The 14155-nt window shown below is 52.0% G+C and overlaps 1 protein-coding gene across 2 annotated transcripts in view; it reads left to right on the top strand.

Moving 5' to 3' along the window:
- The window catches only part of SCAF4 (SR-related CTD associated factor 4), an 872346-nt gene that overhangs the window by 301921 nt on the left and 556270 nt on the right, over positions 1-14155 (top strand). For both annotated transcript variants that reach the window (XM_085623106.1, XM_085623105.1), the window contains exon 15: positions 4088-4278. In XM_085623106.1, the coding sequence (XP_085479232.1) occupies positions 4088-4278 (191 nt within the window). The remainder of the gene's footprint in view (positions 1-4087; positions 4279-14155) is intronic.

Raw genomic sequence — 14155 nt, 5'->3', positions numbered from 1 at the left:
CCACTTCGAGGGGTAAGTTGGATAGTTGGAGGATAGGTAGGTACCCCGGGATTGGGCACAGAGGGCCGTGGGGCGCCGGGTGCAGGGGTGCCTTTTGATGTCGGAAATCTTACCCTCTTGTTGATCGCGGTTGGGGTGGCACTCTGTTCTGAGGCTGCAAGCTTCTTCAGGATAGTCTAGGGGGGTCCTTGGGTGCCGGACTTGGAGTCACAGTCGCCGTGGGGTCGTCCTCGTGGGTTTAGTTCACTCCGGCACCGGCCAGGCTTGGCAGGTGCAGAGTGGGCTGGGATCGCGGTTCCGGGCTGCTGCCAGGGGTGAAAGGTAGGTTCTGAGTAGAGCCTCTACTCATGGGAGTCCCAGGGGATTAGAGTTCAAAGGCAGCCAGGTCCTCCGGGGTTTCTGAGGTTGCTGGCCACAAGAGATGCCGGATTTGGAGCAGGAGCAAGTCCGAGGTCGACAGGCCGGTAGGGCTGGGGCTAAAGCAGTTGGTGTCTCCCTCTCCTTTGCAGCTGCAGGGCAGGTCTTCCTTTCTTCTCGCTCTTCTTGTAGTTTCGGAATCTGGAATCTGTGGGAAGGAAGGTTCAGGGTGCCCCTAAATACTAGATTTAGGGGTGTTACAGGTAGGTGAAGGCCAGGGACCAATGGGTCCTTGTCCTGGGGTGGGTACACCCCCTATCCTGCCCCTCTCCTGTGGGAGGGGGGCAGTAGCCTAATCCGGATAGGGTAGGGCCTCCCATCTTCAAGATGGTGAGAGCCCGGAGATGTGCTTCACCTCGCCTCCCCCACCTGAGGGGTGGGGTTGGCAGGCTGGCACATCCCCTGTCCTTGTATGGGGTTTCCGGCCAATCTTCCCGCCAGAGTGGGGGGTTGCAGTGGCCTGGGGAAACTCCTAGAGGCGGCAGGCCTTTGAAGCTTCCCTTTGCTCATCCTGGGGGAGGAGATTTCTCACCTCACCCAGGATGTGCATTGTTGCAGGCCCGGGAGAGCAGGGGCTCTCCCACCCAGGGGTCCAGCAACGTGTCTGCTGTGTGGCAGCCTGGGCAGCCTCAGAGCAGACGTGGATTGTAGGTCAGCTGTAAGGGGGCATCTCTAAGATGCCCTCTGGGGTGCTTGGTACATTAAATCTCACACTGGCATCAGTGTGGGTTTAATGTGCTGAGAAGTTTGATACCAAACTTCCCAGTCTTTAGTGTTGCCATTATGGTGCTGTGGAGCTCGTGTTTGACGAGCTCTCAGCACCATGTACTCTTAAATGGCAACACTGCACTTACAGTGCCCGGGAATGGACCTGGGTACTGTAGGGGCGCAGGGCTCCTGCTCCTGTGCCCACACCGTAGGCATAAGGCACCCAGCCAGAGGGGTGACTGACATATGCCTTGGCAGTGTGGGTGTTGGGCATGGCACACAGGAATGTATGCCATGTCGACTCTTCATTTTGTCCTGCACCCAGACACTCAGCCTGCAAAGGCAGTGTGTGTGTAAGGGTACAGGGCCCCTAAGGGTGGCACAATGAGTGCTGCAGCCCTTAGGGGCCTTCCCTGGTCACAAGGCCCTGGGTACCTAGGGTACCATTTACTAGGGGCTGACATGTGGCCAGGGTTTGCCAATTTGGAGTTAGTGTGGTTTAAGGAAGGAACATAGGCCCTGGGCACCTGATTGGCAGGAGTCCAGGGTACACTCAGTCAAAGTACATTCAGCAATTTAGCAAAAGGTGGGGGCATACCATGCAAGAAAGAGGGCACTTTCTCACAACTCCTCCCTCTCCATGTCCAAGCAAGTCAACGCCGTCTCCTCCTGCTACAACACCCTACGCATGCTCCGCCGGATCTACAAATGGATCCTGACCGAAACAAGAAGAACAGTGACACAGGCCCTCGTCAGCAGCGGACTGGACTACGGCAACGCACTCTACGCAGGAATCCCAGCCAAACACCAATGGCGGCTACAACGCATCCAAAACGCCTCCGCCCGACTGATCGACAACGCCCCCCGCCGCAGCCACATCACCCCCGTCCTGAGAGACCTGCACTGGCTCCCCATCGACAAGAGGATCACCTTCAAGCTCCTCACCCACGCACACATAGCACTCCACAACGCCCGACCAGCCTACCTGAACAGCAGACTCCGCTTCTACACCCCCACCCGCCACCTCCGCTCCGCCAACCTCACCCTCGCAGATATCCCCCGCATCCATCGTACGACCGCCGGCGGCAGATCCTTCTCTTACCTCGCCGCCAAAACCTGGAACACCCTCCCACCCACCTACGACAGACCCAAGACCTACTCGCTTCAGAAGACTCCTCAAGACCGGGCTCTTCGAACAGTAGCAGCAACCCCACCCTTCAGCGCCTTGCGACCCTCACGGGTAAGTAGCGCGCTTTACAAGTACCCTGATTGATTCTGCTCCCAAACACGCAGCTTGCAGTGGCAGTGTGCATTTGTAAAGGTACAGGGCCTTAGAGGTCTTCTCTGGTCACAGTGCCCTATGTACCCATGGTACCTTTTACAAGGGACTGACATGTGGCCGCAGGGGTACTAATTGGGGGTACAAGGTACAGTTTTGGGAAAGAACACAGGCCCTGGGAACCTGATTGGCAGGGACCTAGGGCACATCAATTCAAAGTGCATCAGAAATCTGGCAAAAAGGGGACGAGGGGGTCTGCAACAGAAACCCACCCTCTACACAGCCCACCAGTGACCAGCTCCCAGAACAGCTTTGAAGAGGCAATCTTGACAGACTGAGCTTGGACATGAGGCAAGGGGTTCTCCCGGCCAGCTGCACAGAGAAGGCAGCGAAGAGCACGATAACCTCTTGGCCCAGGAACAAGCTCCATAGCCTTCCTATATTTAGAAGGTTGAGCCCGCTCTGTCCCATACCTCCCACTCCTTCCCATTCTCCTACTACCATGCCCCTGGGGTAGTCATATTTTCCTCTCAAGTCGTACTGTTGAGTCCAGAGGAATCTTGACTTGGACCTGTGATGTAATTTTCTTCCTAGCTCTTACGATTCTGTAAAAATCAACAGCTGAAGCTACAACTGAAATTCCCTGATTCTGCTGATCTTGCTAATGGTTATTGAACGTTCCAGTGCTCACTTTGGGTGCCCACGTGACAGAGCATATCTACTGTGATTGGTAAATCACTAAATGAAGCTCCCCCATCTTAGCAACATTTAGAGGGACTTATATGGTGAACTAGCATCCTGTTCAGCCACTGTTACCTCCAAGTAGCAGGTGGGCATCTGGACTTAAATCCCTCTGAGTGTGCCCGCCAACCTGTGGCTGTTGTGATGGGCTTGTGGGCCACCAGCATAACCTCTTGCCTCCCTTTGTACCATCAGGTCCACCTAGAAAAAGTTAATTATTGCAATGGGGTTGCTGCTTAGTTCTTCAGGGTGATATGTCCTTTCAACATTTCTTTGGTTTTGTGGCAGGTGTACGGAGCCATTTTCTCTAGCACACTCCACGGGATCACCGAATCACAATCACTGCAAGCAAAAAGTATTGTTTTTGTTCTATAACACAACTTTGAATTAACTTTGTGAAAACCAATGAAGATCTCACTTTACTTCTGCCCAGGAGCTCTTTTTGCATGGGTTTAGGGCAACACTAACAACTCTCCCATACAATAACATGATCTAGAGGGCCCTTTGTTAATCTATAATGTAGGGCCTAGCACTTGATAGATATAAATTAGAGTTCCTGTTGCAGGCTCGAAGATGTTGGGTACTTTTGTTTTTCTGTGACAATATCTATTTCTAGAGTTAAACATTTAAGTTTAGAGCTTTCTGGACCTTACCTTAATTACATGTTATGTGATATCTAAACTGTTGCTGAATATCTCCCCTCATAGCACCTCTTTAAATACGCTTCGGTTGCTAGCTCTCCATCCCCTTTTTGATAGTCTGTTTTTACATGGGAGAAGTTGGAGTAAAGCTGGATTATGACAACAGGATATCGGTGGTTAACATTCATTTTTACAGTTAATAGCATCTAACTGCCCTGCAACTCTAAGAAAAGTCCTCACAGTAACTTTTACTAGTTTACAAAAAAGTGAGTGTTTTATTTATGTATTTTTTATATTTTAGATCACCCAAAAGAAGACGTTCACGCTCTGGATCTCGATCCAGGAGGTCACGCCATAGAAGATCTCGTTCACGATCCCGTGATCGGCGGCGTCATTCTCCAAGATCCCGATCACAAGGAAGGCGTGAACGAGATAGAGATAGAGAACGTAGGCAAAAAGGCCTGCTTAGTATTAAACCTGAAACTCTTAGTGGTAAGTCAATATTTTCCTATATTACAGATGTTCTTAGTATTTATGAATATTAAAGCTGATAAAGTTGAATAACCGGTCTAATTTTAGGTGTTTGATATACTGGTAATGTTATTAAATAATAGAAAATATAATGTTGATCATTACTGTTTAATAATAGTTTGCATCAAATGCAAGGCTTTTTTGCCTGGTATTTGATGCGATTTTGACTGGAAGTGCACTTGGTTCCTGCCAACCAGGTCCCCAGTGCCAGATCCCTTTCCCAGAAATGTACAATTGTTTCCCCAATTGGTAATACCTTTTTCACTGTCTAAGTCCCTAGTCAATGTTACCCCTGGTATGTAGGGCAAGGAGGCTAAGGAGGGTCCTGAAGGGCTGCAGCACCAATTGTGCCACCCTAAGGGACCCCTCACCAAACGCTTACAGACTGCCACTGCAGGCTGCGTGTCTTGGTGCAGACAAAAGTGTAAACATGACATTGCGTACATCCCGGTTTGCCATGCCAGCAGACACTGCATTCAGTATAGATAAGTCACACCTACAGCAGGCCTTACAGCCCTAGGGCATGGTGCACTATACTGCACTGAGGATAGGGACATTTGGTATTAAACATATTGCATTAATAAACCCACACTGATTCCAGTGTTGGATTTAATAATGCATGCACCAAGTGGGCACCTTAGAGGTGCCCCCTTAAAACTTACTGGCTTCTACCAGCCTGCCACCAGAGGCGAGTGTCTGATCTCCAAGGGTGAGAGCCTTTGCTCTCAGTAGGTCAGAAACGGAAGCCTGATCAGGAGAGGGTGTCTACACTTCACCACAGGATGACCTGCTGATTGGCATTTCAAAGCAGGGGAGCTTCTAAGAAGCTACTGCCATTGAAATGCAAGTCTGACACCCCTCACAGGAAAGAAAGCCGACCCTCTTTGTCCAGAGCCCTTTGCCACCTGGACCAGTGGGAACATGAGCTAGTCTGGTAGGTGTCACCCCGAAGCTAGTACCACCTCTAATGTGGCCTAATGTGAGGTGGAAACGACTTTTCAGAAGTGGCCATCTTTGTGATGGCAAACCTAGGAATACTGGGGGCATGGTTATGCCCATTTCCCACAGGAAGTAGTCATTTACAGGGCATAGTGGCCATAAGGGTCAGGAGCCCATTGTCTACTACTACACTGTGGCATTTAGCCTCCACCGAAAGGTTTAGGGCATCTTCTTGCTGCCTCTTTGTGGTTGGGCCTTGTGCTAAAACCTATGTTAGAAGCATATGAGCTGCAGATTACACACTTTTGCATAGATCGCCATCTGGTGTTGTGCCCGGATGTTTGCAGTTAGTTTTTCCTCTTGGAAAGTCTTTGGAAGCGAGGTCGGTGACTCCTCCTTTGGATCGTATTGCGCATGGGCTTCGGCTCCATCCTCAGATTGTCTTTTTTCCGCCATCGGGCTCGGATGTAATCTTCGCGCTCTGGTTCTGAACATGTTCGAGGCATGTGGGCTGCTGAATTCATATCTGTGCATAGATCGCCGCCTAGTGTTGGGTCCGGATGTTTGCACGTTGTTGTCCTGGAAGAGTCTTCGAAGTATCCTTGGATAGGTGACTCCTCCCCTGGACTACAGTGCGCATGGGCATCCCCTCCATCCTCAGATTGTTTTTTTCCGCCATTGGGTTCGGATGTGCTATCTTAGCTCAAGTTAGGAAAAAACTTTGTCGAGGCCAAAAGGCCTTTAGTTCGCGTCGGTACTGTTTATCGATCGGTTTTCGATACCACCTTGTTAGTTTACTAACTTTCAGGACCGACGTTCTTCGCATTTACCTGTCCATCGACTACTTAGACGATGGAATCGAGGACGCCATTCAAGAGGTGTCCGGTGTGCAATGCGAAGTACCCCCACATCGACGTCCATCCGGTGTGCAACAAATGCCTTTCGCCGGACCACGACGAATCGACATGCATGGCCTGTGCCCGGTTCCGTTCCAAAAAGACTCTACGGAATCGACTAGCGGCGAGACTCGAAGCGCAGCACGCGGCACCGGCACCAGCGGACCTCTTCAACGAGGCCGAAGATGTCGAAGAATTGGAAGTCCTACCCTCCAGTCCCGTTTCCGAACACGACTCCGGATCGGACGAAGTCGACGAATCACTCTTCCACAGAGGTGAAGACGACACCGAGGTAGGAGACGACGAGGAGGCCTTAGGGGCCGAAGAGAGTAGCTCCAATGATGAACAAGGCCTGCCTGTTCAGACCGAAGAAAGCCCAGTGCCACAGTCTATGGCTCCGGTCGAGGGATCGCCTTCGGGCCTTACCCGAGACCCATCCCGCAGTTCTTCGGCCCCGCCCTCGGGCCCGGCCTCGGACATTAAGCGGCAGCCATTACTGCCTAAACCGGCTGGTTTCACTTCTACAAAACCGAAAGCTGCACCGGTTCAAACGAAACCGAAAGTGGCGCTAGTCGGATCGAGGCCTTCCACGCCTTCGACACCAGTGAAACGCGTCGGCACCGAGCGCACCAAGAGACTTCGGTGCCGAACTTGAAGCGGGCGACGTCGGAGTCGACGTACGGAAAAAGGCCTTCGGCGCCAACAAACCTGCTCAACTCCCGACGCCACCGACACCGAGGACCGCACTGCCTGCTACGTCTCACATCGCTCCCTCGACAACACCAAAGCCTCACGCATCGAAAACGTCGACGGTCATTTCCACACCTCGACTCGATGAACCACTGGCGCCGAAAAAGTCCACGGCCGCCTCTACGAACCTGGTTGGTGCAAAAGCCTCAAAGGCGCTCCAAGCGCGACCCGTTGCGGCACAAAGCAGCAAAACAAAGACTGCCCTCCAGGACCCGTCGGGTTCCGGACCGATCGACGCTCCGGCAGCCTCTTCGGTGCCAGCCAACATTACCTTTGGCTTGCCTCCGTCCACAATCCCGAAAATATTCCAACTCAGGACACGGGTCGCCCAGACCACGATTACACCTGCCGAGACGTCTCCGGCACATGTCATCGACGCCAACACTGGCAGAATGATTCTTCACGAGCGGAGAATAACTTCGGAACCACCGTTGGACCCTTTCAGGATCCCACTAAAAAGGAAGCTGCCTGTAGAATCAGAACCTGTCCTTTATGAACCTTTCCACTCATCCTACCAGGATCCACAATTATTCTCTCCCACACACTCCGACACGGATGCGTTGGAGGACTACATGGAGGACCAAATCCCCTACCGTGGAGACATAGACCCTGATGACCAGCAGGACCCTGATCACACTTGGGGCGACCCTGTAGACCCAGGTGCACCTCTCGATGCACAGGACCCACAACTCTATGGGGCAAAAACATCTCCCACAGAGGATACTGCAGCCTTCAACGCTCTTATTGAACGTGCTGCGAATAACCATGGGGTGCAGCTTCACTCTGACACCATCGAAGATGACTTTCTTATGGACACTTTCGCATCCTCAAAGGCATGTAAAGACTCTGCCCATGTTGAAAGGAGTCCTCAAACCAGCCAAGGACATTTTCAAGGAACCCACCAGGGCACGAGTGATAAACCCCAGGATTGATAAGAAATACCGATCTGCACCTGGGGATCCTACTTACATCAGAGGACAATTACCACTAGACTCCATTGTCGTAGCGAATGCTCGCAAGAGGGCACACTCGCAAACGACAAGTGACGCTCCTCCCCCGGACAAAGAGTCCAAGGTGTTAGAGACCTCTGGCAAGCGAGTTGCCGCCCAAGCTGCCAACATATGGCGCATAGCCAACACTCAAGCGCTCCTTGCTCGCTATGATAGAGCGCACTATGACACGTTGGAGCAACTATTCCAACATCTCCCTGACCAGTTCAAAGAAGGCGCAGAAATTCTCATCAGAGAAGGACAGCTACTCACGAATGCTTCCATCAAGTGTGCACTAGATGCTGCTGACACAGCTGCCAGGGCCATAAACACAAGCGTCCTGCTGCGACGACATGCCTGGTTACGAATCTCTGGATTCAAGCCTGAGGTACAAAATAATATACTCAACCAGCCTGTCAACCCCGACTATTTATTCGGGCCGGAGGTTGACACCACCCTTGAGAAAATCAAAAAAGGCACGGACACGGCAAAGTCCATGGGCGCCCTCCAAACTCAGTCCTTTCGGAGCGGCTCCTTTCGTCGCCCCGGAAACAAGGGAGCAGGTAGAGGACAGGGGTCACAACAAACGTATAACAAAGGCAATACACAGACCACCTACGATAAAAACACCCGAGGGGGATATCGTGGCTCCAGTACAAAGGGCAGAGGACGCGGCTACGGCAACACCAGGTCCTCCCCCAAAAACAAGCAGTGACGCCCTCTCCCTTCCTCCCGACCACACAACACCTGTCGGGGGAAGGCTACAAAGGTTCCTGTCCACGTGGAACTCCATCACCACGGACAGGTGGGTCAAAGATATTGTCAAATACGGTTACTGTCTGGAGTTAACCTCCACTCCACCCATAATACCGCCAAGAAACCGTCCTATGTCCTCAGAGCACTTAACGCTCTTACAGCAGGAGGTGCAAAGTATGCTTCTAAAAGGCGCTATAGAGGTCGTACCCGTCCACGAGCAGGGTACGGGAGTGTACTCCCTCTACTTCTTAATACCAAAAAAGGACGGGTCACTCAGACCTATATTAGACCTAAGACCCCTGAACCGGTACATTCTTTCAGAGCACTTTCACATGCTCACTCTCCAGCAAGTCCTTCCCCTTCTCAAGCAGGGAGACTTCCTAGCCACGCTGGACCTCAAGGATGCGTATTTCCACATCCCCATTCACCCCTCACACAAAAAATACCTCAGGTTTACTGTTCAGGGTCAGCATTACCAGTTCAAAGTCCTTCCCTTCGGCGTGACAACAGTGCCCAGGGTTTTCACGAAGTGCCTAGCTACGGTGGCAGCACATCTAAGGAGGCAGCACATACACGTCTACCCCTACCTGGACGACTGGCTCGTTCAAGCGAAGTCAGCCCAGCAATGTGCCAGCCACATGTCCCGCACCATTCACCTTCTTCACAGTCTGGGATTCTCACTAAATTACCCAAAGTCCCATCTCCAGCCCGCACACGTACAACAGTACCTAGGTGCGACTATAGACACTCTGGCGGCCACAGCTCAGCCAAATTTAGTGAGGATCAACCGCATGCAACTGTTGATCTCCAAGTTCAAACCCAAACACTCACTTCAAGCGCGAGTGTTCATGCAGTTGATAGGCATGATGGCCTCCTGCATCTTCATAGTCCCACACACGAGATTACATATGCGCCCGCTTCAGGAGTGCCTAGCACGTCAGTGGAATCAGGCTCAGGGACAGTTGAAAGACCTAGTGTTGGTGAGCAGTCGGGCATACAACTCTCTGCATTGGTGGACTCCACAAAACCTTTGCAAGGGCCGACCGTTCCAAGAGCCTGTTCCACAAATAGTACTGACAGCGGACGCGTCTCTCCAGGGATGGGGAGCTCATGTACTCCACTACACAGTGCAGGGACTATGGACGACACAACAGAAGAAGATGCACATCAACCTTCTGGAACTGATGGCAATCTTCCTGGCCATGAAGGCATTCAAAGTACATCTGTGCAACAAGGTCGTGTTGATCCGGACGGACAACATGACCGCAATGTACTACATACAGAAACAGGGAGGAACACACTCTCCACAGTTGTCTCATCTGGCTCAGAGCATGTGGAAGTGGGCCATTCAAAGGAACATGTTCCTCATGGCGGAACACCTCCCCGGCAAGGACAACCAGATGGCGGATCTGCTCAGCAGACACAGCCACCAGATGCACGAGTGGGAGTTACACCCATCAGTACTCCAGCCGTACTTCCAGCAGTGGGGTCATCCGGAGATAGACCTGTTCGCCACAAGCGAAAACGCAAAATGCCAAAGCTTTGCCGCCAGGTTCCCACATCCGCAGTCGCAGGGCAATGCGATATGGATGAACTGGTCCGGCAGATTTGCGTACGCTTTTCCCCCAGCGCGGTTGATACCGCTGGTGGCTCGCAAACTCAGGCAACACTCCCTGACACTCGTCCTAGTTGCTCCTACGTGGGCACGCCAGCCATGGTACACCACCTTCCTCGAACTTTCCGTGGTGCCGCATCAAAGGCTGCGGATCAAACCCGCTCATTTGACGCAGAACCATGGAGAGATTCAGCACCCAGATCCGCAACAGCTGAACCTGGCAATCTGGCTCCTGAAGTCCTAGAGTTTGGCTATCTCAACCTGCCACCTGACTGTATGGACATCATCAAGGAGGCCAGAAGACCCACTACAAGAGCTTGCTATGCAGCCAAATGGAAAAGGTTCATCATTTATTGCAGTAATAATGACATTAACCCGCTGGACGCATCCATCCAAAACATCATTTGCTACCTATTACACCTATACCGATGCAATCTGGCGTACACCTCTATACGTGTCCATTTGACCGCAATATCAGCCTATCTGCAAACCAGGCAGCACCTCTCTCTATTCAGAGTGCCTGCCATCAAAGCATTCTTGGAAGGACTCAAACGAGTCATTCCACCTAGTCACCCACCGGCTCCAATGTGGAACCTCAACCTGGTCCTCACACGCCTAATGGGTCCACCCTTTGAACCTCTACACTCATGCGAGATTCAATTCCTCACCTGGAAAGTAGCTTTCCTGGTAGCGATCACTTCCTTAAGAAGAGTTAGTGAACTCCAGGCACTAACCGTTCAAGAGCCATTTATACAGGTTCATGCCAACAGGGTCGTACTACGTACCAACCCAAAATTCATGCCCAAAGTAATATCGCAGTTCCACATGAATCAGACTATCGAACTGCCCGTTTTCTTCCAAAACCCGCAAACTGTCGCAGAAAGGGCACTCCATACACTGGATGTACGGAGGGCCCTCATGTACTACATCGACAGGACTAAACCCTTCAGGAAGACAAAACAACTGTTCGTTGCCTTTGCCCCGCACCACAAAGGTAACGCCATCTCCAAAGCAGGGATAGCCAGATGGATAGTTAAGTGTATTCAAATCTGTTATCAAAACGCACATTAACTATTCCACCACGAGCCCACTCAACACGTAAGTTAGGGGCTTCCATGGCTTTTCTAGGAAATATTCCCCTGCATGATATATGCAGAGCAGCCACATGGTCCACTACACACACTTTTACTAAACACTATTGTGTGGATGTGCAATCAAAACAGCAGGCAGCTGTAGGACAGGCTGTTCTAAAAACTCTTTTTCAGACCGCTGCAGCTGGCACGGGTAGCCGCCACTAATAGAGGGCACTGCTATACATTCTATGCACAGATATGAATTCAGCAGCCCACATGCCTCGAACTGAATATGCTACTTACCAGTATGCATCTGTTCTTGGCATGTAGGGCTGCTGACATTCATATCGCCCTCCCTCCTCCCCGGCGCCTGTCGCAGCTGCAGCTCTCAGAATTACTGTAAAGCATGGTCATCACTTTCTGTATCTACTCCATCACTGCCACAATGGCGAAAAACAATCTGAGGATGGAGGGGATGCCCATGCGCACTGTAGTCCAGGGGAGGAGTCACCTATCCAAGGATACTTCGAAGACTCTTCCAGGACAACAACGTGCAAACATCCGGACCCAACACTAGGCGGCGATCTATGCACAGATATGAATGTCAGCAGCCCTACATGCCAAGAACAGATGCATACTGGTAAGTAGCATATTCATTCCAGTTCGACGATCGAAGCGGAATCCTCACTCATCGCGGTATTAAGATCGCGATCTCCTCAATCACCTTCTCATCGACAAATCTTCGGTTCCAGTCGTTGACGGTGGCCTTCGGGCCTACCCAAGCTCCGGTCCCGGCTGATGGAAAGAACTCCATTCAAGAAGTGCCCTCGATGTGGGTCCAAATTCCCCCACACCGATCTTCATGAGGTGTGCAACCTCTGCCTCTCCCCTGAACACGAGGCTCGAGACTGTCCGGCCTGTAAGTCTTTCAGATAGAAAAAGACTATTCGGGATCGAAGAGCCAGACGAAACATGGCGCACTCCTCGACCTCCGTTCCAGTAGACATCTTCGGAGAGGACGTCGAAGATCCGGGACAGCAGGACACCGAAGAGGACCTAGTCAGTGCTTCCGAAGCAGACGACTCGGATGTAGAGGACATCACCCCGGCGCAGAGGGTCGTGATTAATATACCCCCTCCCACACCCGCGCCGACACCCAAAAAGGCTTCGGTCACGCCTTCGCCTCCGGGCCTAGGCAAGACCAGAGACACTGCTTCACACACCCCACCTTCGGGCCCGGTGAAGAAGCCAAATAAGCCTTCCGGCGGCCCGGGCTCGAGCCAGCCTTCCAGCGGTGCCGATAAACACACTTTGGCACCGGATAAGAGATCGGCCTCACCTCGACACCGAGCTCCGCACCAAAGCCCTCGGTGTAGAAACCCAGTCTCTCGGTGCCGACCAAACATCATAAGGCCCTCGGCACCGACACTCCCACGCCGAAGCCTGTCTCCGCGCCGACCAAAAAATCGGAGGTTCCCAAGCCCAGTGCTAAACACGGCACGGGCAAGCCTAAAAAGTCATCGGCCCCGAAAACTTCGGCGCCGACGGAACAAACATTGTCACAGGAACTGTTTACACCGGATCCTTTACAAAAAACTCTTACTAAGGATCCAAAAACTGGACATTTGGCACTCTTCCAAAAAGAGACATTTGGATAAACCGGCTCCGCCTCCACCCCCAAAGAGGAAGGACTCTGCTACCTCCCCTTTCAGAATACCTTCCCCACCTCCTCCACCCTCTCCACCTCCGCCCCCTCCGCCTTCTCCACCCCCACCTCATCGCTCTCCGACCCCCGTCTCCAGACGATGATGATCAGGGGTACCCATAACAGGATCCAGGGGATGTGCCCCAAGACCCCACCCCTACAGGATCCCCCAGACCCATGGGACAACTACAATAACCCAGATATTCCAGACGTCCCACAAGATGACATTTACCCTTCCAGACCATCTCCACCGGAAGACTCACTAGGTTTCCACCACCTACTTCAGAGGGCGGCACATTATCACGGGGTAGAGTTACACACTGACCCATTGGAGGAGGATTTCCTTCTCGACACATTTGATACCGCACATAGGTCTACCTCCATACTAGCTATGCTCAAGGGGGTGGTAAAACATGCACCAGAGGTTTTTAAGGACCCAGTCAGGGCCAGGGTCATTAACCCACGCATAGAGAGAGTACAAAGCTGCCCCCACAGATCCTGCCTATATCAAAGGGCCAGCGCCACTAGATTCCCTATTGATTTCCACTGCACGAAAGAGGTCAAATTCCCAGGCGTCAGGCGAAGCACCACCACCTGACAAAGAGTCGAAGCTGCTGGACGCGTCAGGTAAGCGCACTGCGTCACAGGCAGCCAATATAGGGCGTATCTCCAACACCCAAGCGCTATTGGCCAGATACGATAGGGCGCATTATGATGAATTAGAAACCATAATGCACCACCTCCCAGAAAGATACAAAAATAGGGCCAATGAATTAATTCAAGAGGGTAAAGCAATAACTAACACCTCCATACGCTGTGCCCTAGATGCAGCAGACACAGCCTCCAGTGCCATTAATACTAGCGTCCTCCTCCGTCGCCATGCTTCGCTGAGAATATCTGGTTTCAAACCAGAGGTACAGGCCTCCATCCTAAATCATCCCTTTGACCAAGAACACCTATTCGGCCCAAAGGTAGATGAGGCCCTCGAAAAAATGGAGGAGGACACTGATACTGCGAAATCTATGGGAGCCCTGCAGTCACACCCTCCTAGGCGCTCCTTTCGCCGCTCTTCCTTTTGGAGTACATCTAGAGGCTACTCCTCAGATAGCGCGTCC

Source organism: Triturus cristatus, chromosome 8 (assembly GCF_964204655.1).
Source record: "Triturus cristatus chromosome 8, aTriCri1.1, whole genome shotgun sequence".
NCBI classification, from domain to species: domain Eukaryota; kingdom Metazoa; phylum Chordata; class Amphibia; order Caudata; family Salamandridae; genus Triturus; species Triturus cristatus.
This window is presented reverse-complemented; position numbering and strand designations above follow the sequence as displayed.